Source organism: Melospiza melodia, chromosome Z (assembly GCF_035770615.1).
Source record: "Melospiza melodia melodia isolate bMelMel2 chromosome Z, bMelMel2.pri, whole genome shotgun sequence".
Taxonomy (NCBI): Eukaryota; Metazoa; Chordata; class Aves; order Passeriformes; family Passerellidae; genus Melospiza; species Melospiza melodia.
Window position 1 is genome coordinate 11,305,938 of NC_086226.1, and position 26,851 is coordinate 11,332,788.

The window sequence follows — 26,851 nt, forward strand, 5'->3', positions numbered from 1 at the left end:
ATAAGATGCGAAACTGGTAGAGTAACAGTACAGTTCTGTGTTCCATTCTTTGGACTACATTCTTTCATTCTTCCAGTGTGATTTTCAATGAAATGATCTTTACTACTAAAACCTATTAAATCATACAATCGATAAATTTCTATTTATCTCAGGGTAGATGAACTGGAAGTTTCTACTCGATATTTCCTTCCCTTAATGAAGTTTGAACTTGTTTGAGTCGCTGGCTTTGGTTTGATTTTTTTTTTTTTATCTCTATTGAATGTGTGTTAGGCAAATACATATATTTGAAATCTTTATTAATGAAATTTGCAGAGTGATACTGGGCAATAATGTTGCCCAATTTTAGAATGCAGAATATTAGGATAGTGAATTTCTAGTACAAAAATCAGCTACTGATTAATTCTATAATATTGGTGAAATTACTTTTCATGTTTATGGAATTAAAGAAGTGATACAGGAATCTGTATTAAATTTGCTCAGCAAAGTTCTGGTAGTGGGGAGCTGCAGACGTGGCTTCTCCGAGAGTCTGCTGAAAGCTTCCCCCATGTCCCATGTGTCACTGCCAGCGCCGACTCCAAGGTGGTCTTGTCACTGGCCCAGGCTGAGCCAACCAGGGATAGCAGTGACAACTCTGTGATAAAATATTTAAGAAGAAAAAAAAGGTTTTGTGCAGATGTCAGAGAAGAGAGGAGTGAGAAGTTGTGAGAGGAACAGCTCTGCGGACACTGAGGTCAGTGGTGAATGAAGAGGAGGAAGTGCTCCATGCTCTGTTGTTTAGATCCTACCCTAACCCATGGAAGCTCATGGTGGTGCAGAGATCCACCTGCAGCCCCTGGAGGAGCCACAGCAGAACAGCTGGGTGTGCCTGAAGGAGGCTGGGACCCCATGGAAGCCCGTGCTGGAGCAGGCCCCTGGCAGGAGCTGTGGCCTGTGCAGAGAGCAGCCCCTCACTGGAGCAGGCTCCTGGCAGGAGCTGTGGCCTGTGCAGAGAGCAGCCCCTCACTGGAGCAGGCTCCTGGCAGGAGCTGTGGCCTGTGCAGAGAGCAGCCCCTCACTGGAGCAGGTTCCTGGCAGGAGCTGTGGCCTGTGCAGAGAGGAGCCCCTCACTGGAGCAGGCTCCTGGCAGGAGCTGTGGCCTGTGCAGAGAGCAGCCCGTGATGGAGCAGGTTCCTGGCAGGAGCTGTGGCCTGTGCAGAGAGCAGCCCGTGATGGAGCAGGTTCCCTGGCAGGAGCTGTGGCCTGTGCAGAGAGCAGCCTGTGATGGAGCAGGTTCCCTGGCAGGAGCTGTGGCCTGTGCAGAGAGCAGCCCGTGATGGAGCAGGTTCCTGGCAGGAGCTGTGGCCTGTGCAGAGAGCAGCCCGTGATGGAGCAGGTTCCTGGCAGGAGCTGTGGCCTGTGCAGAGAGCAGCCCCTCACTGGAGCAGGCTCCCTGGAAGGACTTGTGACTCCATGGGGGACCCATGTTGGAGCAGCGTGTTCATGGAAGGCTGTACCCCATGAAAGGGACCAAATTGGAGCCATTTGTGAATTGTAGCCCATAAGGAGGGCTCAGGCTGGCTATATTGGTGGAGGACTGTCTCCTGTGAGAAGGACTGCATGCTGGAGCAGATGAACGTTCCACTCTGAGGAGAAAGCAGCAGCAGAAGCAACATGATGAATTGAACATAACCCCCATTTCCTGTTCTCTTGTTCTGCAGGGCAGGAGGAATTACACAATTTGGAATAAAGTTTAGCCTGGAAAGGAGGGAGGGCTGGGAGGACGATGTTTGTAGGATTTGTTTTAGTGCTCACCATCCTGTCTGATTTTGATTCATAGTAATTTCAACCAGTTCCCCCAGGTCAAGTCTATTTTTGAGTCTGTTTCCCCATAGTGGTAACTGGTGAGTGATCTCTTCCTGTCCTTAACTCATGAACCTTTTGTTGTATTTTCTCTATGGCATCCATCCAGAGGCAGAATCACAGAATCTATGAAAATGTTTATATAAGTACTTGTCTCTCAACTAGTTATTAGCGAATATTGATAAATATTTAATGATTATGACATAATTATAGGTTTTAATGAGGTTCTATTCTAAAAATGATGTTGTTATTGAGTACTATTCAAATTTCATTATTTTATGTATTTTTAATGTTAATAAGTACGTATATTTAGAAAGATGGAAGGCAAGATTGTAGCAATATTGAGATTTGCTAATTTGTCATTTATACAGAGTATGACAGGTGAATGGAGCCCAGCTGAAGAGAACAGTGAAAACAAACCTCCTCCTAATAATAACATATTGGGTCATATACTTCGTAGACTGATGGAAATGTTCTATCCTCCAAAACCCAAATCTTCACGTGAATTTCCTTCATTTCCTGTCAAGGGATGTGTTTTGGGAAAAATGTTTAGTGGAAAAACTACCTGTGCAAAGTTTATTGAAAAAGGTAGAGGTTGTTTGTTTGTTTGTTTGCCTAAAATTCTTTAAAATGTTTGTGTTAAAATCCCACTCTTAAATTAAAATTGTTTGAGAAAATCCTTGCATTAATAATTCTTGAACCTCAGATGCATCTGTATTTTGCTGGGGTTGATTGCATGTCATTCCTTTGTTATATTTCAAAATAAACTTAGGAACACTGGAACTTGAAAGTAATATTAATATTGTACTGTAATGTTAATACTTCTTTGTTTAGAATTGGGACATGCTTTTGGTGAACTTCTTTGGAGATACTGGTTTTAGAAGAGACTAGCAGGATAACTATGTGATTGTCGATAGATACTGTGAAGTAGTTACAGAGAAGAAAGACTGAAAACAATTTACATTAGAAGCCCAGATTAAATAATTAATTTAACTGATTGTAATAGTTTCTCTGTATGTATACTCAACTCATATTGTAGCTATCTAATATTTTTGTGTATTAGTTTGCAATATTCAGGTACTATCTGTTGGTACTCTGGTTCAGGAGGCCATTGAAGCTTTTCTTAATAATGAAATGAAAAGTGAATCCAGCATAATATCACAGGAAGCAGAGAGTTCTGGAGAGCAAAATGAGGTAAGTATATTCCCTAGTTTTGGTCTTGGCTCTAACAGGTAGATGGGAATGAAATGTGTAAGGAAAAAAGCATGTTTGAATTTTTTTACTCAATTTCTGACTTAATTCTAAATTTTGACAGGTAAGACTGGAAGATTCAGCTTGAATTTACAGGCTAGTTTTTTCTGTAAAATGTCATTTTCATTCTAATCCATTTCCTGTCATATTTGATAGAAGGACCAGGAGAACTTACCAAATTCACCACCAAATCTAGAGGAGCTGGAAACCACAGATGCACAACTTACCACAGAACTTACCACAGAACCCAGCACGGAACTTACCATAGCACTTACCACAGAACCCAGCACGGAACTTAGCACAGAACCAACCACAGAACTTACCACAGCACTTAGCACAGAACCCACCACAGAACCCACCACAGAACTTAACGCAGGTAAGTATTTCTCGTTGCACAGATTTTCCTGTGTGTCTCAGGGTCTTGGGATACCTCAGTCGTTTGCTTGTCCCAGCAGACGTTTTCCCCAGCCCTTCTATTGTGGAGAGATCTGCAAAAGCCCTTTTTGTTACCTTTCTGCCTAGACACAAGACAAGGCCTTTTCCCCATGAAGAAAGCCAAATACTGAAACAAATTTCCTGGAGAGTTAGTGTAGTCTCCATCTTTGTAGGTTTTCCAGATCACATGGGGTAAACAACTGAGAAACCTAGTCGGACCTTATAACTGATGCCACTTTGAGCAGAAGGTTGTATTTGAACCAGGTGACATGGAGAAGTTGCTTCCAACCTAAATTTCTCAATGCTCCTATGATTCTAACAATTTTATGTACCTTCTGTATTGATTTGTTCAAAGAACAATAACAAACCATGTACTATTATTCTTTATCTGTAATAATGAATTTGATAGTAATAGCATCATCAAACTTTATTTTAGACAATTGTCCTGTTGAAAAGGATACATCACAGGAAGAAATCCAGGAAGAATTTGAATTGGATAGCAATCAGGATGGCCTATCCAAGGTTAGTAGTCCAGTTTTAGTTTCTACTTTATAAAAATACATCCGTAGAAATGGTTAAGTTCATAATTCTGAATTACTGACATGACTTCAAGTGTTTTCTGAAATATGAAAAAATGTGAAAATCTGTTCCTCTGCATGTTGTTTAGAGTTGTACATCTTATTAAAATTCTATATTTTTAGTGAAATCTCACATTTACATAAGATGTGGTATTTTCTATGGCATTTCTGAGTTAGCAAAAATGTATTTCTGCTTGCTGCAGCCAAGCAGGTAATTCCTCCTGTGACAAGGTTTCTTTTCTTTACGTTAAAAATGCTTAATTCTACAGTGATCTTTATGGCCTACTGCTAATTCAAAATTACTTCTGGAGCTATGATATAAAAGAATACTTGTAATACTAATGAATTTATGTGCTGCTGTATGAAATAATCAGTGGTAATGGATATCAGAATAAGCTGAGAATCAGAACACTTAATTTTAATTTCTTGGCCTTCATATCCTTAGTTTCTCTATCTTGTTTTTTTCAGCATTTTTTTGAGTATAATCATGGAAATTAGGTTGAGATTTCAATTAAACTAGGCATTTTTTTATAATTTAAAAATGGTCTATTCTCCTTAATAGACTCGCCCCAACTGTTATTGATAAATAACAGCCACCAGCCCCAATATAAATAAATAAATAAATAAATAAATAAATAGTATATGATATGAAATGTGGAGTCACACACTTTTCAACAACTCTTTTTAATGACAGTTATGGACATTCTGAGCATACTTCTGTTGCACTCTTCCACAGCTGTCTGTGCGTGCCAAACTTGGTGCTGAATTACAGAAATGGCTGAAGAACGGAAAAAGTGTTCCCGATGAATTACTAATTGACATCCTATTGGAAGCCATTGCGTATGAAATTGTATAGATGCTTGCTTTTATCTACTCTTGTTTGACAGAAAATTGTCTCAGCTATCCTGAAATGCAATTAGCACTTAAGTTCTAACATGAATATAATTTAAGTTGTATTACTCCCATTAGTATACTGTAAATTATAAAATAGATTTTCCTATTTATTACTTGAGCAAAAGATTTATTTGAGAAAACTTAAATTATGCCTCTGAGCAGTCTCTAGAGTGATTTTGAAATCTTTATTTATCAAGACAGCAAAAATAATTTTGTTTCTGAATTTTTCACTTTAATTAGACTTGATGTTATTTTCTTCTGATTTAAAATCCATTACTTTACAGTCTAATAATATCTGTCATATTCTGTATGCATCAGGAAATTTAATGTACTGAATTAAGGATGGATGATGGCTAGAGCAAGCTGTTATTTCAGTTTTATTATTAAGCTATCATTTCACTCTGTAATTCTGGTTCTTCATTTCCTTTTAGCCAAATATCCCCAGAGAAGGGGTGGATTGTGGAGGGGTTTCCAATGACAATCAATCAGGCAAAGCTATTTGAAAAATCCTATACAGGGATTGATGTAGAAGCAAAAGATCCAATTTCTGAAAAGCTGTCCCTTGCTATAGATCCCAGAGCCCCTACCCAGCCTCCTCCTACCTCGCCTGCATTTGATGTTTCTATATTATTGGATATTTCAGACAGTCTGGTACTGGAACGTGCAGCTAACGTGAAGTGTAAGTTTCCAACTCCTATTAACAAAGTAAAATGACAAGCAGATATCTATAACTTGTAGTTAATAATGCAAAATAGCATTACTGAAAAATTTCTTTATATCTCACAGTATCATTTTGTTAATTGTACCTTGGATACTTCTTCCAGGTTATTTCAGATACTTCTGTTTGTTTCAGTCAAAGGCAGATCAAAAGTGGGCAAGTGCATGTCTATATGCTTTTTTGTATTTGTACTCCCACTGCAGCTGAGATAGCACAGTGGGTGATGTTAGATATCACATAAAACAGCAGCAGGAAAAAACCACAAATTAGAATAGATGCAGAATGTACTGCATTACAAGTGTGGGTCTGTAAATAGTGTTTTTCTTCAGGAGACACACTTATAAAGAGAAAAAAGAAATTATAGACAGAGGGCTGAGCCAATATTCATTCCCTGAGAATGCCAGAATAAATTCCCTATTGATTACTGCCTTTGTCTTTTCTTCAGTTAGTCAGGGAATGATCAGAAATTGAAGTCAATTCTGGTCAAACAAGGCAAAGACATCAAAGGCTTTTTGAGAGCTTTTTCACTTTCAGACCACACATTTTAAGACCTTGCTAAAACAGACATTTTTTAATGAGTATGTCATGTGTTATCCAAATTAGGAGGAGATTCTTCTTTGTAGTTTTCATTGCAGCGCATAGATGGCAAATAGCTTGAGTTAAAGCACTATATACATTTGGCTTTTATGTATGGGTAGGAGTGAGGATGGGACAAAATCTTTAGAGCTTTTGCTAAAAATCTGGCAGGGATAAATGTACAGAGACTTTAAAATTGCTAATTTTAAGACCTTATGCTGCCAAAACACTTGTGGTTATATTTAATATAATCTCAGAAATACACATAGAATTTATTTCATAAGATGTAAATGTGATGACAGAAAGAGTCAATAGAACAATTTAAAATCTAATGAATTAACGGCTTTTTTAAAATTTAAAGAAGACTCAGAAAGAGAGAATACTTTGTCTTTTGATGAAGTCTGTTCATTGTGAAAAGTAGGTACTTTGGATGAAATTGGGAAAATACCTTCTAATTGGTAGAGTAGATAAGCCTGAAATAGTCACACAGGAATGCTCCACGTCTTCAACTGGAGATTTCCATGGCTAAAAAGCATCCATTAGGAAATGTTAGTGCTATAATTGGCTGTGCACTTAAACAGAGGAAGAGGCAGGACACTCTGCTGGTGTTGGGTGGTACCCAACTTTTAAGTTAAGAAATGTAAGATCAAGAAACACTGAATTTTATCTTAAAATTATTATCTTAGTTTGGGTGAATAACTGTCTGAATAATTGCATTTTTGAATATATGCTTCTATATTCGTTTTCCACACAGTTGATGAAAGAAAGGCTTCTCAGTCTGAACAGAGCAGCAATCAAAATTCAGATTCTGAAATCCTAGAAGAAAATATTGACTTGGCCAGGGAGCAGGTGCTACATAGGTAAGTTATATGAAGTACAAAAATATTACTTCAGCCAGATGTTAGGTGTGTAAGAGATCTGAGTCTCATATGTGATCCAGGACAATACTTACAGTGCTTAATGTTAAGAATTTACTTAGACCTTTCTATAATGTGGAGCCTAAAGGGTATTTTCATTTTCTGCGCAATATAAATCCTCCTGGAAAAGAAGAATTCTTGTGTTTTGATTTTCCAGGGTATTGTTCCAAGGGGAATTTAGTTTTCAGGTATATATTGCATGAACTGTGTATACATTCTGTGTATATGTATATAAATATGTGTGTGTATCTACATGTGCACTGATATCTGAGGTCTGTCACACGTGTGACTGCCCTTAAGTGAAATACACTTGATTTAAGTTAGAGATTTTGTAAAATGTTATTTTCCACTTCTACATTTACAAAAACCACTTAGTTTTCTAACTTAAATTGAATCACTAATTTAATCACTAATTTAACTTTTCACAAAGAGGAAAATCAAGAACAATTCTTTCTTCTGAATGTTTGATACTGTTAACTGTTTCAGACTATTATATTATGCATCACTTTTGGTTTAATTGTGATATTAGAAAATAAATATAGCTTGTGATATGAAAGAGTAAGAAATATATTATTAGTTGTCAATAGAATTTTGAAAACTTTCTTATATTTAAAATGATGGGGTTGATGTGGGTATAGTTGTTTTAGTGTTAAATTAGATGATCTGCTTTTTCTTTTAGTTATCAATTTTAGAAAATGTTTTGTTTTCCATTAGTTAAATTTTAATTTCATACATTGATATGATTTTTGTAGGATTTCAGGCTTCCTAAAGACATGGCCAAAATTAGAGAAATGGTTTTCAGTCCAACAAAACAATCTAGTGAAAGTAAATGCAGAGACAGAAGAAAGTTTTGTGTGTGAAACAGTGAAGGAAATTATAATAGAAGAAATTGTGAAAAATCAGGATAGAAGTAAGTTTTCATACTCTTACTTTCTAGAATTCAGTAACAAAAGACTTTGTCTTTTATAATTAAGACTAATAATTACTATATAAAATTATATGTCAAACCTACATTTTTGCTGCCCCTGAAAAATCTGAGGATTTGCAAGTTAGTGATAACTGCACCAGAAGCCTGAACTTTTTTGTTGTGCTTTCACCTTTTCGGAGTATATGGACTAATTTCACATAAAAATTAAAGCATTAAATTCAGTCCTTTCTTCCTGGTTTAAAAATTACAGCCATCATTGTCATCTATGGGACAACATAATTGTATAAGAATCTCTAACTTGCTATTTATGAACAAAGAGTCAGTATCTCATATCATATATCCGTAGCAGCATAAAAATATGGATAAGTATAAGTGGTTTAGACATTTAAGTTTGGTACATCTTTGTTTCATTTTTTCCCTTATTATCCAGAAAGAAAGAATAATTTAAAATTATTAAAAAAAAATAAGAAAAGAAAAACAAATGAAACATCCAAGGTTACAAATGCGTCATGTAAACCAGCAATAGTGATCTCTAAATAACCAGAGGTTTTTGCATAACTATAATAAGAAAATCTTCATGTGTCTTCTACCACTAAAAAAAAAACTACTTTGAAAAGCACTTGTAATAGTAAAAGTTTATGCCATTATTCCTGTGCACAGTTTCTAGTTCATAGGGTTTTTATATGCTTGGTATATGATTAATGGCCCTGCTAGATTCAACAGCAAACTTCCTATTGTTGCAAATGAAGTGAAGATTTTCTAGTTAGAATCCTGCTGTTATATAGAAGTATTTAAGGCCTATTTACTCCCTAAGGAAGAATACCTGGAGTAATAAAAATAATTAATATAATTTTAAAAATTAATAGAAATTTTAAATTATTAATAATAATTTTATTACCTGGGGTAATTAAAAATAATACTTGGGATATTAAACTAATAAAGTTTAATTCCATATCTATGTTCACAGCTTTCAAGGTGTCCTTCACTATTAGGTTCATATAACCAGAATAGAGTATCAGGTTAGTCAAGTGTGTTTTCCCTTTAGTGAATCCATGCTGACTACTCCTGATCAGCTTCTTGTTTTCCATGTGGATAGAGATGATCTCCAGAATGATGTGCTTCATCACCTTTCCAAGGATTTAAATGAAACTGACTGACTGGTAGTTCCCTGTGTCCTCATTCTTGTCTGATGTGAAGACCAGGGTGACATTTGCTTTCTTCCAGTCCTCAGGCGCCTGTCCTGATCTCCATGGCCTCTCAAAGATGTCATGAGCTGGGAGCACATGTCTCCCAGCTGTGTCTGCCAGCTCCCTCTGCCTTTGGGTATGGGTCCTGTAAGGGCCCTCGGATTTATGGATGTCGAGTTTGTTCAGGTGTTAACTGATCCAATCTTCATTGAGAATTCCTGATTCATGAGTATGTTTTTGATGAACAACACCTAAGTAATGAAACAATGAATCTGTTACATTATTTTGAACCTGTGAGAGTAGCAAAGATGTCTAATTCTGTTTATTGATACTTAAAATACATTTGGAAGTATTAATTGCACATTCATATCAAGGGTCTGCTGAAGAAATACCACCACCACCAGAAGAAGAAGAAGAGGTTTTACCAGTTACAGATGAAGAAGAGGTTTTACCAGTCACAAAGGAAGAAGAAAAGGTTTTACCAGTTACAGATCAGTCTCCTCCCTCATCTGAGGCACCACCAGTGATTGAACCAGGATCGGATGAATGGATTTATGTAGAGGAACCACTTCCCCAGGTACACTAAATTCCAACTGAAAATCTTAAATATCAAAGTATATATTTTTATTAGTGTTTTATGTATGTCCTACCTAAACCTTTTGCGTCATTGCGTGTTGTTTTTTTCAATATTTTTCAATAAAAAGTATGCTATTACTTTGTGATAGATATATGAAGGACAGTTGCTACTAAAATACGTAAAAAAAGGAATCGTACTTTCAAATTTAATTTTGTTTTTCAATTCTTTCAATTATCATGAAGAACACAGCTGTCAAAACAGTAATGCTTTTTACTATTATGAAATACTAACGCAAACTTACTAGATCATTTTTCTTTCTCTGGCAAGAGTAAGCTGTGGCTCTCATACAAAGAGTAAGAATGAGGAGAGTGTGCACTAATCTTTCTCCTAGTATATTTTTTCCCTAATATTTTCTCCCCAAGGACATCTGCTCAGATTCTAGTGATCTGAAATTTAGGGGGTTTCTGAAATGGCTGTATTTCTGTATCTTGTGCTTAGTAGCTCTCAATGGACTTTTCTTTGAATGGTTATGATTTTTAGTTGGTTTAGTAGCTTTTTTGAAGCCATTTACTTTTTCTTCTCTGTGACATAGCTTGTATAATTATGTTAATTCTGAAAAAATATTTCTGTTTCTTCACTTGAAACCATGATCTTTGCTTGGATCATTTGGTGACCCTAATCCACGGTGACAGTAATTCACATATTGAGAGATACAATGAGTAATAATTATATAATCAACTTCTGAGGGCATTTAAGATATGACAAGCATCTCTTAAATGTTCATTTTGCTGGATGTTGCTTTTGTTTTCCAATCCAGTTATAATCTGTTCTAGTTCTTCTGTAAATTTTTTGAGAGGAGTGGCTGGGACTGCATGCAGTTTTTGAGATGCAGATTTTTCAAGGGTGGACAATGATGAATTGAAATTTGTTCTGTAATTGTTTTCCTAATGTTTACCAGTTTTTCCTGTTAACTGCAATCAGCTCACATATGTTGGGTTTCCTCTGGCCATGGCCTTTATTTACATTTCATAACAGTCAGTCAGTCAAACATCACTTTTGCAACACGAGGCAGTTAGCTTAGATTTTTAGGAGCCCAAACAATTATGAATGACAAAATTTCCTTACTCAGTGATCATTCAGTATCATCATTATTTTATGAGCATATCCAAACCAAATACTGGAATATTCGGCTGGAATTTCCCATTCCTTTAGAGACCGACTACTTTTTCCCAAAGAAATCACAGGATAAAAGTATATGTTGGTACAGTGTCTGTAATCAGCTGTAAACCAAAAGAAATACATAGTGAAAAAAATCAATAATATGGTTTCATGAAATAATGTTTTTGTGTATTTTCTAATGCTACAGATAGATTAATTGCCAAGAAATAGATCAATTAATTTTAATGTTTTTAACAATTCACAGGAGATGATTGATTTTTTAGTACCTTACTGGGAAGTGGTAGAAAATACATATATTAATACAATCAAAACTGTACTTAGATGTCTAAGGGATGAACAGTACACCATCATTCATTACACAGCAGATATTAGGTAAGTAGGAATACTATCTTATTACATTAATATTAGCATTTTGTATTTTTCATGGGCCATTCTGTAACCCAAAAGTTATTTTTACCGTAATTTACAGAAAAAAATTTCAAGATTATTTGAAACGTCCACATCTTAAGCAGGAGTTTGTATCTCTGTGGCAAGCAGATTTTAATTCAATATCTAATGAGCTGCAAGATGATGAGGAAACAAAAGCTGAACTACACCAAAGGGTTACTGTAAGTAAATGACAGAAATTACAATATACCCTAGACTATTATTTCCTTGTATACAAACTTGATATAACATCAGCTTGATGAATCATATTATTAAATTTTTTCTTCCTCTTTACAGTTCTTCTTAAACTATGTCTTTTCCTCTTGTGCATAATCTGTCCTTTAAAATTATTCCTCTGTTCTTTGCCTCTAACTTTCTTACATCTTGCTGTGGTATTGTGGTATACTGTAAAATAAATATTTCTCTGCTCTCTTTTTTTTTAACATTTTGTGGTTTTTAGAGATTTTACAAGTTGAACATTTCTATCACAATCCAAAGAAACTTGGCAGTGTTTTATTTTTTCTGTAAATTATGTATGATAGTCTCTGCTTTCTAAAACTGATTCATACAAAGTACATAGAATTTCTTGGGATGTTTTGATTCAGGTATATCTTTTCTAGGTCATGTCCTGAGAGTTCTTTTTCACAAAACTCAGTAACTAAATGTCCTAACAAATTCAGAGCCAGATTTAGTACCAGACAAAAGTAGAGCTATCTTTGAATTCATCAGATTCCATTCCAGAACAGACATGATTTTTAGTTGAGCACAATCAGAAATGCTCCCCAAAAAGAAGAAAAGAAATACTAACAACATTTTTAGTTGAAGAGAACATTTGAGGAATAATGGATTAATTCATCTGAGATGGAAAAAGCATTGGACCTCCTTTTCTGTAGAAATATTCTGAGAGAATGGAGTAGAAGACTGAAAAATCATCATCCATATTCCTAATTTCTACTGAATGGCATTATAAAAAGACTGGAATCACTCTGTCCTATATTTTAAAAAGATAAAATTAAAATCTTTGGCCTTTTGTTCATAACAGAAATCCATGTTTGACATTATCCAGCTCAAGGTATGTGAAGAGGAGGTTATACTTCTGTATGACGCAGTGAAACTCAGATACTGTGATAAGCCTAAGCACTTAGATTGAATATATGATTTTCAGATTTTTTTAAAATAACCCATTCACCTATAGTGAATCCCAAACCACTGGGTGATTGTGAAGATGATCTTCCTATATGCTGTTAAAGCCATGCTCATTGTATCTCCCTGAATGTATGAATTCTGTCAGCTATCCTTCCTTGCTGTTAGAAAGAAAGAGGAAATTAAATAGTGACAATCTTCATAATGTTTTTCTTCAAACTCACAGACTCCTCAACACTATCATCTTATCTGGACTCTACCTAATACACTGGCAAATGCCAGCTGTAATATCTGAAAAATAAATTTCTCTGGTATCAACCAGGAAATGTAAAAACCCACCCCATTTTGTGATGCATGTAAAACTCCTTAAAGGCTCAAAGCCCAGAGGGCAGCCAAGACTTTGGCCTGATGTTGTGCTTAACCCCAGCCTGCACTCAAGCCTCACACGGCCATTGACCCACCACCAGTGGGATGGGGGAGAGAATGGTGAAAGTGAGAAAGCTCCTCCTGGGCTGAGGTAAAGACAATTCAACTGGCAAAGCAAAAGCTGTGCACAGAAGCAAAGCAAACAAGGAATTCATCCGCCACTCCCGAAGGGCAGGCAGGTGTTTGGCCATCCCCAGCAAAGCCAGGTCCAATCACACACAGTGGTGACTTGGGAAACAAACACAGCCACCCCCAGTGTGCCCTCTGCTTCCTTCTTCTCCCTCTGCTTTATATACCGAGCATGGTGCCATATGGTGTGGCACGTCCCTCTGGTCATTTGGGGACAGCTCTCCTGTCTGTGTCCCTTCCCAGCTCCCTGGTACCCACAGCCCCCTTGCTGGTGGGTTGGGGTGAGGAGCAGAAAAGGCCTTGGCTCTGTGCAGGTGCTGCTGAGCAGTAACAAAATCATCCCTGTGCTATCAGCACTGCTTCCAGCACGAGTCCAAATCATAACCCATAGTCCGTGCTCTGAAGAAATTAACTCCTCTCCAGCCAGAACCAGCTCGCATCCTAAATATCCAAAAACAGAATTACCATGGATAGAACACACTTCAGCAGCACATCTCTATCTGTCTTCCAGAAATTTCTCCAAATTCTTTCATTGGACTGCTATCATTGAATATGATCAGTTGCTTGCTATCACTACTTCTCTTGTTCCAAATAGGAGAGGACTGAGCAAATGCATCCTTTCTTAGTTTTTTCACCTCTTCACTACAAGAAAAGGAGAGAAAATCTGCTTCATTGTGAAAAGAGAGAGAAAAAGAAGATACTCATAAAACATGCTTTTAGCTTCTGCCAGAGGAATATAACTCACTGTACTCCTCTGCAGTTTTCTCCACTGCTTACAGTAAATCAAAACTGTGACTTAAATAATATGAGGACAAAGAGTAAAATCCTTCATGTTACATGTTTTAGACACATACTGGAAAAAGTTATACATCAGTTGTACAAAACATTAGTGTGGTTTTTTGCGTGGTATTGCATTTATACAAAATTTTTTTGTGGTAAAGGGGCTGCAGAGGTGGCTTCTGTAAGAAAGCATGGCAGCTGTGAGACAGGAGTGAGAAAATGTGAGAAACAGCTCTATGGTCACAAAGAACGGTGAAGAAGAAGGAAGAGGAGGTGCTCCGGGCACCAGGGCAGAGATTCCCCTGTGGCCTGGGGAGAAGACTGTGGTGATGCAGGTTGTTCCACAGAAGCCCATGGAGGGACCTCGCGGAAGCAGATCTCCACCCTGCAGTCCATGCAGTCCACCCAGGCTGTATCAGGTGGGCATGCTGTGAAGGAGCAGCAGCCTGGGGAGAGCCCAGCCAGAGCAGGTTCCTGGCAGGAGCTGTGGCTGATGGAATACTCACATTGGAGAAGTACAGTCCTAAAGGGCTGCACACACAGAAGGGATCCACACTGGAGTGGCTGTTGAAGAACTGAAGCCCTTGGGAAGGCCTGCATCAGAAAATTTGATGGAGGACTATTTTCCATGGGAGGAAGCTCACCCTGGAGCAGGGAAAGAGTGTGAGGGAAAGGAGTGGCAGATAAAAATATATCGTGAACTCACCCTAATTATTCATTCCCCATTTTCCCTGTGCCATTTAAGAAGGAGAAAAGTCAGGAGTGAAATTAAGCCTGGAAAGAAGAATGGATGGAGGAAAGGTGTTTTTCAGTTTGTTTTATTTCCCATCATTCTGTTTTGTTATTAATTGGCATTAAATTAAATTAATTGCCCCAAATCAAGTCTGTTTTGCATATGATGGTGATAGGGAAGTGATCTCCTCATCATTACCCTGATGCATTAATTTTTCAATAATATTTTCTCCCCCTTTCCTGCGAGGAAGAGTGATAGAGCAGTTTGGTGGACAGCTGGCACCCAGCCAGGGGCAACTCACCGCTGCCAATAGACATATCATACACTTAAATATTTTTCATCCAGCAGCATATTCTTATGTGCATATTCTGCAGTGTGAACAGCCATGAATATCTGATTGCCTGCATCTTGACTACATTCTAGCCATCATTGATATGTTAGATAGCCCAGGGAGTTCCTTGTGGCTTTTGTACCACAGAAGACAAGTGGATTTATCTGAAGTCTTCAGAAGGGGAAGAGATACAGAATCTGACATAGTAGGTTGCAACCAAGACCTGGTGAATATGGAATCACTTCACCAGAAGCCTAAGCTCCTCTCCTTTTCTTCTGCCCTAGATCAGGTAGTGTAGAAATGCGGGGAGCTGGAGACATCTCATCTTGTCCTACCTTGGCACTGTATTTAACAGCACCCTTCTCCCATAACCTCTTACACATAATGAGCTGTCACACGAAATCCATGCAGAGATGGCAATAGGGAACAAACGAGTTGCATAATGTTTTATGCTTAGTAGGCCCTCAGTGCTGTCAGTGAGCCCCATAGTGCTATTTGACATAGTCACTAGCTGAAGAGCCCTTAATTAAATGAACATTAGAGAAAACTGGTATGGAAAAGACTCAAGTTTGAAAATCACTTGAAATCTGACACAATATTCTCATTATTTTTCGTATTGCCCGTCCCTTGAGAGTACTATTCTTAGCATATTAATTAGCAAACCATTCAAGTGCAAAGTTGTTTGTGCAGTTGGCAGCTTAGCTATTCATAGTGTCATATTTGTCTAGCTTAGGTAGATTATCTCTGCCTGAGGAAAGCAAGACTGCCTGCATGCTGAAATCATAACTTTGTGTTCTTCTCTCTGGCACCCTTGTAAAGAAATTTTCTGTCAGCCCTCTGTAGGCATGTGACCTGACCAGATGTTGATATTTATAACAATAAAGGAAAAGCCCAGATAGAAAGTTGCCCTGTACCCAGGCAATAAAAATAAAATTTAAAAAAATGTTTTCTTTCATAATTAATTACCATATTTGATTTTCTGTTTTAGGACCTAAGAGATCTTCTCTGGGATATCTGTAACACCAGAAGGGAAGAGGCAGAGCTAGAACGTATTGGTATCATGAATGAAGGGTGGCTACCAGATCGCAGGGGGATTGCAATGAACCATTTCTTTACAATTATGCAGGTATGGACTGCTACAGTTAGCCTGAGAGAAATTTCATATGGTTGGCTCCAAATATATGAAAGATTAAAAATTACTTAAGCAAATATTCATGTGTTTTCTGAATTTATAGACAAAGTTAAGAGACAAAAAAGAGATCATATTCCATACATTTAACTTTGGAATACAGGAAAGATTAAGAAAAATACTATTGTTGTTCAACCCCCAAAACTTTCAATCTCTCTCATATACTGCTGCTTTTCGGATTTTTTGAGCTCAAATGAATCATCTTGAGTTTTGTGACATAAATGTTACAGCTCTTTATCCTTCTGTGATCATATTGACATTACCTTTTAATTTATGAATTACATAATTCACAGCTTGCTGTTACAGTATTTCCCGTGTCTCAATTTTATTTCACTGATGTGGTTTGAGAATTTATCTGCTGACCAACAAAAAGAATCCCTAAAGAATCAAGTTATGTTTTGAGATAGAGATGTCATTTGCTGCTGTTTTTCAAATATGACTGAACTTTGAGATATGTAACTTCAAGAGTCCATTCACTCCTGCAGTAATGCAAGATTTCCTTGTTACTGCTGTTCTAGGTGTGTAAAATTAGTTTAGAACTGGATTGGAGTATTCCTGACTAGACTGGCCAGACAGGCTTTTTTGCAAACTGAAGTGACCATTCTGTGAAAGTTTTGGCAAATTTAAAGACAATGAGAACAGTGTTTAAACACCTGCCTTGTGATGCTAATTTAGCTGAGAAAATCAGGCCTAAGCAGTTTAAGGTGGAGTTTCAGCCCTTTAATTCTCTCTGCTCTTTTTATATATTTAATAAAAAAAGGGATCCGCTCTCTTATCTCATGTGAGTGTTGTGGTAATTCAAGAAAAGTTTGTGAAATTGTCAGTGCTATAGTAAGGAAATTGTTAACTTTGTTTTCAAAGAGTTTACATAATGCCCTAAATAAAGACTTTGGACCACTGACAAAAGAGAGGTCAAAACAGCAAATAACTGCTGATGGTCTGAACCTCATTGGTCCTGTAACTAGGATATTTATAGTCCTGAATATTAAAAAAAATCCATCTTGAACTATATGCATAAAGGAGACAAAGTTATACTACAGAGCTTAAATATTCTATTATTCTCCTAGTTATATCTTTGCAATCCTAGTTCTAACAGAATTTCGTGGGCATGTATGATGTAGTTCAGCAGAGATTCACTATGAATCTTTGTGGACATGCACAATAACTGTTTAAAATTACTAACACATATTAACCCTATATAAGCTTTTGTTTTCATAAAGAAAAAAAATTAATAGAAAACATTACTTCATGCTTTACTTAGTATATAGTCCCCCAAATAAATGAATTATTAATCCTAAAACTACAGGACTAAATATATATATAAAATAAAAATATAACTTTATGTAATAACTGTTCATTTTAGAAGCAGCCAAAAATAGGCTTCTTTGTCATTGAGCTCTCCATTTGTGGGGTGTTCTGTTAGAGGTTACATATATTCCCCAGGTGGCTCTGTAACTGTGTAAACACATAGATTTGTATAAATGCCGTTTATCAGATTTCATTCCTTTCTATGCACACAGTTGTACTAGAAGATATTTCCTCCTTAACTTATGGATAAGTGCTGGTTTACACCACAAAGGTTTTATCCTTTGTTTTGTGAATGTGGTTTTGTACATTTTCCCATGAATATTTAGTACTGTTTTGTCAGTTAGAAACTAACACCATACTGAATCAATAAATCAAAACATGACAGGTGTTAAATGTTTCTTGAATCTTACTTGATTTCTTCTGAGGTGATTCACACAGGAAGATCACGGCACTTAGGTGTTCAAAGTCTGTTGATTACTTAGGTATAGAAAAACTGTATGACTTTAAAAATTTTCTCCATCATATAACCCTTTTTATTTTATGCTTTTAAGACTTTATTTCTTCCAAACAAGAAGATCCATGTAATTTGTTAGCACTTGTGTACTTGCTACTGGGAAATATATATATTTCCATCATAATTAAACTGAATGCGTTTAACATTTTTTACTGTAAATAGCTTTTCCTATTTTAACAATTAAGATTCTTATTGCTGCCTAGAAATGACAGTGTGAATATATTATAGATGTAAGTAGAAGTATGCATGCAGTATATTATAAATTTTAAAACAAATATGACTGTGTTTCTCGCTCTCCTCAAATTCTTAAGATTTAGAATTGCTTCTATTAACATGTGATAACAAAAATTTGTTCTGTGGTATGTTGAATTGCAATCTCTTTGTCCTTTCTTCTTCAGGCTGAACTGGATCGTTTCCAAGATACAAAGAGACTTCTTCATGACTATTATAGGGCAATGGAAGGAAAAATCCCAACAGAAGACACTCAAGATTTTACTAGAATCCCATTGTTAGATATTATTAATGGAGACCAGAAGGAAGATCAAGTTGAACCAAGAAGGTAGAAATGCAGCATAAAATGGAACAAATAGAGCACATAAAATGAACAAATAGAATGCACTGATAGATTTTTGGAGTATATGGAATTAGATATATGTATATTTCAAAGGATGGAGAAATAAGAAATTTTTAACCAGGGATTATAGTCAAATGATGAATCTCAAATAACTTTAGAGGTTACATTTATCCCTCATTTTTTACTTATTTACCTGTTTCATATTCACCAATGCATTGCTGAATCGCAAAACATTTTAAAAGCTGCCTCGGGAAGAAATCTACTATTATAGAAATGTTTCCTTCTTTCCTTTATATTGCTGATAGTTTACATCACAATCCTCATGTGTGTAAAGCATTGTTGTGGAACATTACTTGATTTAAAATTTGTGCCAATAAATAAGATTAAATGTTATCAATTTTATGTAAATGTAAATCAAATTAGCTGTTATGTAATAACAGATGTAAGTCAAAGCAACCTATAAAGATGTACCAAACTGAATGCCATATTAAAAGATGAGGGATTCCACCTGATACTTTCACAATATAGAAAATGCCAAGAGTAATAACACCTGATTCTTAACTTAATTAGAGTGAATTAAGAAATTATCTAAATAATGTGTCTGAATGTGGAATTCATCAGCAGATCACACAGTCATTTGATGTAATTTTATCCATCTGTTATCATGTTTTAGGTCTTACACTTAAACTGGACATTTTTCTGGCCATATACACAGCTCATCACTTTTGGTCATAAGGAAAGTTCCTCCCTTTTTTTTGCTATTGCAAATTTGAAAATAACATTTCCATTCTTTCAGCATATTCTCTAACGTAGATATTGAAACTTTTTATAAAGCAGTATCTAAATTATTCCTTATATTTTATTTTTGAGGATTCCTCTAGTTTCTTTGAAAACACCTACACCAAGTAATACAGAGTCAGAAAAGAGTGGAACTAAGAAGAAGAGTCTTAAGGATAATAGATCTGAAAATGAAGTGCCCACTTGCAGGGATGATAAAACTCTTGTCATTGATGCATGGCAAGCAGCAGTAACAGCAGTATCAGATATGGTATGGAATGTTTTATTTACTCAAAGATTTCTGGATTATACAGTCAAAGCCCCCCCATTCAGTAGGCAGTCTAAACACATCATCTTTGCACTGTTTATCTCAGTTTCATATGTCTTGCTCCACCATTGATATTTCCATTTAATATGTTTGTAGTTCTATGAGGAAAATGTTGGAGTGTGTGTTTTCAGCACCTCCATATTTATAATGGAGCCTTTCGTTCCATTACTGAGAAATATTTGAAATGTTGCCTCTATGTATCTTCTTCCATGGTAAACTCTTCTCTTATCCCTCAATAGAAGTGTGAGAAGATGGATTAAGCTTAATCCTGTGATGCAGTGTTTGCTCAAACCTTTCACATGTTCAGACCCTATGGTTACATTCTTTTTTCTATATAGCTTAAAGTAAATTAGGTAAGATTTTCAAATGGTTGGTTTCTAGGTTAGATTTTTATTTTCTCTTTGATAATTTAAAAGAAATTAATTTCTGCCCCTTTATCATGTAGCTCTAGGCTTGCTTTGTGTACTGTTGATTCTTGCTTTTCTAACATTTTCCTCAAGCACAGACAGTGGCTGCAAGAATTAAACTCAGCATGGCTCTGTCTTGCGTTTTTGCTGCATAATTTTATTTTTGATAAATAATCAAAATTTAGTCAAGTAGTTAAAATATCTCCTTTGTTTTTTTAATGTGTCTACTTCTGATCAAGTACTTTCAGCAAGCATAGGTTATTTAAAACAGTAGTTGCACAGAGCTGATACTATGCACTGTACTATGTGTGACTGTGGTGTCAAGGTAACAGCTGAAATAGAGTTTAGAGAAATGGAGGAAGAAAATGAACGTCAGCTAAAACAGAAATCTTCAAAATCTTCAAAAGTGGCTGGGAGAGATACCAAAGCTGGCAAAAATGCATCTTCCAAATCACCTCCTAAAAAAAAAGGTATTTAAAATGCAGGCTTTGTTTTAGCAGTGCTTGAAATAACTGAAATGTGAATATGTGAATAATACAGAAATTAATAACCCAACATATTTAATTTAGATATAATTTCTCTTTTAAAATGTGACATCAGTATAAAAAGCTGATAGTGATAAATGAGGGGAAAGGCATTTGAATGGCAATTGCATTTGTTTAAACTTGTGTAGTTTTTATATGTAAAAGTAAATATTCTAAATGGGAAGTAAATATTATTTTTTCTTCATGTTCTGCATTGGAATGGAACAGTTAAAGCTAGTTTATCAAGTAAAATAAGTTATGCCTATTTGACTGCTGAAGTCCTAAAAAAGAGCAGATTCCTATTGAGGTAGGTTTTGCACATAGGCCTGGCAAGAATCTATCCCACCAGGTGAAAACACAAAATTTATTTCTAAGAGAGCAAAAGCAGGCAGTGTGCTGGAAGAAATTGTGGCATTCAAGGCTGTTTATACATTTTCTGACAACCATTTCTTTGTGCAGATAGTAGCTTATGTAATCTTCACCTTTTGGCTGCAATATATCATAATTTCATTAGGAAGCAATGCCTGTAGCCTAAACTTTTGTATCTTCTGTTAAGATATTCTACATAACAAGAGAGAAGTTCAGGCCCTGTGGGTGTAGGGTAGCCTGAAATTTGTATACTCCAAATTAGAAAGCCATTAACTGCAGAATTATTGTGCATAACACAGTTGACTTTTTTCTTTGGCAGAAGTTTCTTTTGCACTGTGCTCAATTCTCTCTCTCTCTGGTTATTTCTGCCCATACAGAGTGAGCAGAAGCTTAGCCTTGCAAATACTTAGCCAGTTGTGAGCCCCAGGGAGCCTTAGGCTTAGTTTAGCATCTCAGTTTAGCCAAGAGAATAGCAGATTTTCTGACTTCTAGAGAAGTTTTGTGATAAATCTCAGCAGCTGTTGCATGCTGGTTTGAAGTTTATGAATTGCTTATTGGAACCAAAGTTTTGTTCAGACCTGGTACAAGATTATCTGAAATCAGAAAACCAGAACTGCAGCCAGAAAGCTGTGCCTTCTTCCTAGTAGACGATGAGGTATGAACTGATGGATTTGTGACTGAAGTATTGACTTTGCTTTAATTTCAAATACAGTGTTACTGTAGTGTTCCTGTAACATGAGAGCTCTCAAGGACGGAGCTGTGGGCTGGTAACAGAGTGATACATCTTACCACATGTAGTTTTATCACTTCTAGAACTGACCATTTGTTTTGTGTTGACCTTATGTGTCATGCGGATATCATTATATTTTTTCTGTAACATCTCCATCTGCTCTTCTTCTAGGACAAAGCAATTAAAATATTTTAATTTTGTTCAGTAATAGTAAAAGTTGCGTGGCTACAGAATTTCATGCAATCTCTAAAAACATGATAAAATACCTTTACTGTATCTGTTCATAGATAAGTAAGTCAAAACAAGGTGGAAGTGCAGGTTTGAAGGGGCATGAAATAACAGATCTCCTTTTTCTTTCTGGTTTGTTTGTTTGTTGTTTTTTTTTTATTTTAATAGCATAATTATTTTCACTTCTTTGATGGTAACTACTACCATAACATATTTACTATAGTTTGTTAAATTTGAATGTATTCCAGAAGAAACAAGTATTATTCAAAAGACATTTATTTGTGTTCTGGTTGCAAAAAATAGGTAAATACCAGGATAAAACAGGACATTCTGACCATCTAGGATCAAATGAGAGGCACACTTATTCAGTCACGATTTTCCACTCAGAAATACATTTTAGGATGTTATTTAACAAACTTTAGTACAGTTGTATATGCTGGGGTATTTATATGCAGTGTTAACCTTAGCATGACTTGCAGATGTAAATTACATTTGGCAGCTGAGTATCCACCTTTGCATTCTCATAAATGGTCACATCAAGTAAGGTGGAAAATGTAATTTTTCACAATACACAATTTTTTCATGATACAAGCAAGCAAATCTAAAGACTGAGAGGTCTGTTTTCCTGCAGGAGCAAAAGCCACTCCAGCTCCTATAGACCCAGAAGAATTAAGGAAAGAAGAACTGGCAGTTAAAATAAAGCAAGAATATTTCAGTGCCTTGAAACAGGAGGGTATGTTACTATTTGGTTACTTATATTAGTTCAGACCCTATGGTTGATTGGATGATTGCTATTCCTAATTTAACTATGTGATTGTTATTCCTAATTTGACTACTATGCTAGTCAATACTAACCAGAGACAGTAGGCAAAATGGATGGATAAGAAAGAAAAAGAATGAGAGTCAGTCATGTCTGGAGAAATAAGGAAATACTTTTAGTGTGGTAATCATCAGTCAATCTGTGGTAAATATACTAAAGGGAGTAATATGATTTTCATTCCTTTTGTCTTCTGTATAATTTAATCTTATTTAATTGTCATGACTAAGCAAATATTCATCCTGAGAGTAAAGATTTTGCATAAGTTGTTACTCATACTTCAATATTCAATTGAATTGGATTCAGTATTTGAAATGTTTCGTTCTGGGAAAGAATGTTTTGCCATTTGCATATTTAATTGATTTTTTTTTCTCTGATTCCCTCCTCTTCAAGCAATATGGGATTCAAGCAGCAGGACATAGATTTTGTTTGTTCTTCCAAACTGCTTTATGAACAGACTCTTCGAAAACTTACATATTGTTCAGGCATTCTGTCTCTTTTTCTGTCTTACCCTATAACTTTCAAACAAAATGATTCATTTCAGCCAAAAGGAGATGTTTGAAGAAAGAAGTCCCAAATTGAAAATGGTTTGAGAATTTTTTTTAAAGATAGGTTTAGACTAGAAGAAAGACTGTTTTGTCATTAAAGAGAAGACAGAACCGAGCTTTTATTGTTTCTATTTGGCAACTGTTGGCAAGCTCATCATCACATGGTACCTCTTTGGTGGGCTACCTATTGCGTAGTATTTTATTATGAAAAATAGAGGGCAAACAGCAGTTATTGAGCAAACCACAAACTCATAAGGTTTCTTTAGATCCAGTTGGACCAAATGCTTGTACATCTACATCTTTGATCATGGTTTAATACAAAAGCAGATCAAGAATAAAATTGCCAAATGAGAAGAATAGTAATACGTTGAAGATCATGCATGAACATGAATTTTAGTAATTCATTAACGTGTATTTTTTTTCTCTTGACATTACTATATTTAGTAAAAAAACCTCAAGAACCTAAGGCTGGCTGAGCATGTTGAACTCTATTTCCTATTTGCACAGGCACATAGCTGGTATTTGAGAATTATAGTTTTGCTTCCAGCTTTGTTATCCAGTTACCTTTCGGGAACGTGTGGTTTTCATTTATGCAGATACCTAGAGTCTAGCAAAAGCACTAGTTGTGTATAGTTGCTACGTTTTTAACATTGATTTAATATTTAATTTCTCAGTTGCAACAATGTACCTTGCCTTTTATTCTGTTAGTGGTAAGAGAGCAGTTTTATCAGTCATCTATGCAGTACCTACCTCTGAAAATACAGGGAGACAAAAATTGTCATGCACTTACCTCTGTAACATACTGATAGCAGCTGCTCAAAGAACATGTACAGAAGCCACAATTACATCAGGCCTTAACAGTACTACAGAAAAGTGACTAGCCAGGCAGCAAGTATCCTCCAAGGTACTTTTAGCTAAAACAGTTAAATATGCTGAACTTTAGGTGCTTAGATGGAGAACATTCCTCACGTTTTATAAATATTATTCATTATGATTTTACCATTTAAACAGAGGCAGCCACAAAATCTCGGCTAGAACTTGTAAAAGAAAAAGCTTTAGCATTTCTTGAGGATCTAAAATTTAAAGCAGAAGAGGCTTATAAAGATATGGAAAAGTGGCTTGGATCCACCTTCTTGGAGGAAAGATCAAGGTAACATGTATAAATTTTAAACAGGATTTTTTTGGGTCTTTTTTTTAACCTAGGTTAAGGTAGTAAATACAGAAGTAATTTAGAAAAAATGTAGAAAATAATAATTTCATGTAGTGGTATCTTAGAAACCTGACTGCTACTAACTCATTTCTTGGCTGATTAAAAGGTTCTGCTTGCAGCTGTAAAGGTAATTATCATGGTATGCTATTTTTCTTGACTACAGGTTTAGCAGATTGCTGAGCAGACAATCAGTTATTCCATTCATTAGAAAGCTCTGTATCATTTCAGTAGCTTCTTTCCTGTTTTTTACACACACTGGAAAGCTCTATCTTTTGTTCTTATCACCACGTATTACATTTCTCAAAATTATTTCAAGGATCATTAAAAAAAGTTCTCCTTCACAGTTTTTTTTCTGTCCTAGTAAATAAAATGTACTTGGGATCACTATAGCACTTTAGACTATCTGACACAGAATGACCAATGTCTGTATTATTAAATGGCTTTTCCTCTCTAAAGGAAAGGAATGACTTTGCCTTTTACAAAGTATTTCTGGCCTCTACTAACTTTTGAATATAGCTGGGACAGTGCTGCTTGATCCATGTCAGGGCATGACCAAGAAGAGAGGCATAAATGGAAGATGTGAAGGCTTTAACAGGCAATAGCTCAGAGGCAAACCTGCTTCCTTCCAGCCAGTTTTATTTGCTCTCCTGATGTGCTAACAAAGACACAGTATTTAAGGAATATCATATCCTTTGACCTGACACTCCAAGCCAAATCTGCAAAGACATCAGCTGATGTCTGTCCCTGTATAAATTGTACTCATTGCACTCGAAGGAGGAGATTGTGCCTCTCCAGTATGCCAGCCTAGGAAGTGCTTTTGTATTTTTCCATCAGGTCTCTTCTGTGTCTTAGATCTGACTTTGTATAAATTTCTGGCTGCAGTCAAAGGATTTCTTGCAGCCACAGGAAGAGTAGACTTCATAATGATTTTGGTAGTTACAGAATCCACACAGAGGGTTTGAAATTCTTACTTTAGGAAAACTTTAAAAGCATAAGCATATTAAAATTCAAAGCTATGTTGTTAACACTGTGTATTATACTCATGAGTGTCTTCATTTATGTTTTCAGTGTTGAAAGACTGGTAGAGGTTGCACGGCATCATATTGAGAGTGCTAGCAAAATCTTATATGAAATGACTTTAGAAGGAACAGATTTCTTCATAAATGGTGATGTAAAAATGGTTCCTGACCCTATTCCTGACCCTGATCCTCCACCAGAATTTCAACGCATAGAAACCTCTGAAAGCAGTACTCTAACTATTTCACAACTTACTACACTTCATACACAGTTTCTGCAGCTGGCACCTAAAGGTAAGAAATTTTTCCTTTTAACTCCCAAACAACTGTTGATTATCTACTTAAAATCTAGAGTAATTGGGAGCTTAGTCAGTTGTCTGTATTGCTAAACATAACATTAGTTATCTATGTTGTTAAAGATTGAACTACAGTTAAAGATCTGCTGCATAAAAAAGCAAAGTCAGAGTGAGGGGATATTGAAAATGTGAAATAACAGACCAGTTGAAAGCTTTTAATGGCTTTCCTAGGGGTTTTTATTGTCAAGAATACATGTTTAGTATTCCTCTAACAGGTGTCTCAGTAATAGGTTTTCAGTACAGTGTATATCATGCTTGCTTTACTTAAATATGCAAGTTTTATTTTTTTTTACTAATTGAGAGCTCAGTGAACTCAGGCTATATTATTTTAAAACACAATTTTTAAATTATCAGTATTTTCATGGAACTATTATATAGAGTCTATTATAAATATTAACCATTATGTTCTTCAAATCAATGTGTCCCTGTTGTCTGGGTGGTTTGCAAGCATTAGCTCAGACATGTAATTTTTTTTTAACATGCATTTTTAAACATGCATTTTTTGTATGTCTACCCCCTAATTATGGGAACTTAAGTCTTAGGAAGCCTAAAAAACTTGCAATAATTTTTGGGACTGTATAAATGTTACAAAGTTACTTAGGTAAGGCAGTTTTAAATTGAGATGGGAAGTAGTTACATGTGTATTTGCAGAGTGTTTTATTATCATGTTCCATATTAAAATTATAATGTTAGTATTATTACCACTAAGACTGTGAAATACAATGTGTAAACAAGTGCTTACAATTCAAGATCTAACTCTTCCAGTGTAATAGGGCCACAAAGGCACAATAAAGTCGAGTTTAATTCTTTATTGGGAAATTCTTTTCATGTATATTTATAGAGCAATTCCAATTTCCTTTTGCATATAAAACCTCTTTAGGGAGAAAGATCTTTACAGTTTTCCTGTAG

General features: G+C 35.8%; 1 protein-coding gene across 1 annotated transcript in view; it reads left to right on the forward strand.

Annotated features, from left to right (window-relative positions):
- SPEF2 (sperm flagellar 2) overlaps window positions 1-26,851 on the forward strand; it is a 74,902-nt gene that overhangs the window by 24,013 nt on the left and 24,038 nt on the right. The window contains exons 10-27 of the mRNA XM_063179651.1: window positions 2,211-2,427; window positions 2,903-3,033; window positions 3,250-3,466; window positions 3,962-4,047; window positions 4,840-4,943; window positions 5,429-5,676; window positions 7,046-7,151; window positions 7,961-8,118; window positions 9,698-9,900; window positions 11,324-11,451; window positions 11,549-11,687; window positions 16,036-16,173; window positions 18,457-18,617; window positions 19,503-19,680; window positions 20,470-20,614; window positions 22,627-22,728; window positions 24,372-24,510; window positions 25,639-25,880. Of these exons, the coding sequence (XP_063035721.1) occupies window positions 2,211-2,427; window positions 2,903-3,033; window positions 3,250-3,466; window positions 3,962-4,047; window positions 4,840-4,943; window positions 5,429-5,676; window positions 7,046-7,151; window positions 7,961-8,118; window positions 9,698-9,900; window positions 11,324-11,451; window positions 11,549-11,687; window positions 16,036-16,173; window positions 18,457-18,617; window positions 19,503-19,680; window positions 20,470-20,614; window positions 22,627-22,728; window positions 24,372-24,510; window positions 25,639-25,880 (2,842 nt within the window). The remainder of the gene's footprint in view (window positions 1-2,210; window positions 2,428-2,902; window positions 3,034-3,249; window positions 3,467-3,961; window positions 4,048-4,839; window positions 4,944-5,428; window positions 5,677-7,045; window positions 7,152-7,960; window positions 8,119-9,697; window positions 9,901-11,323; window positions 11,452-11,548; window positions 11,688-16,035; window positions 16,174-18,456; window positions 18,618-19,502; window positions 19,681-20,469; window positions 20,615-22,626; window positions 22,729-24,371; window positions 24,511-25,638; window positions 25,881-26,851) is intronic.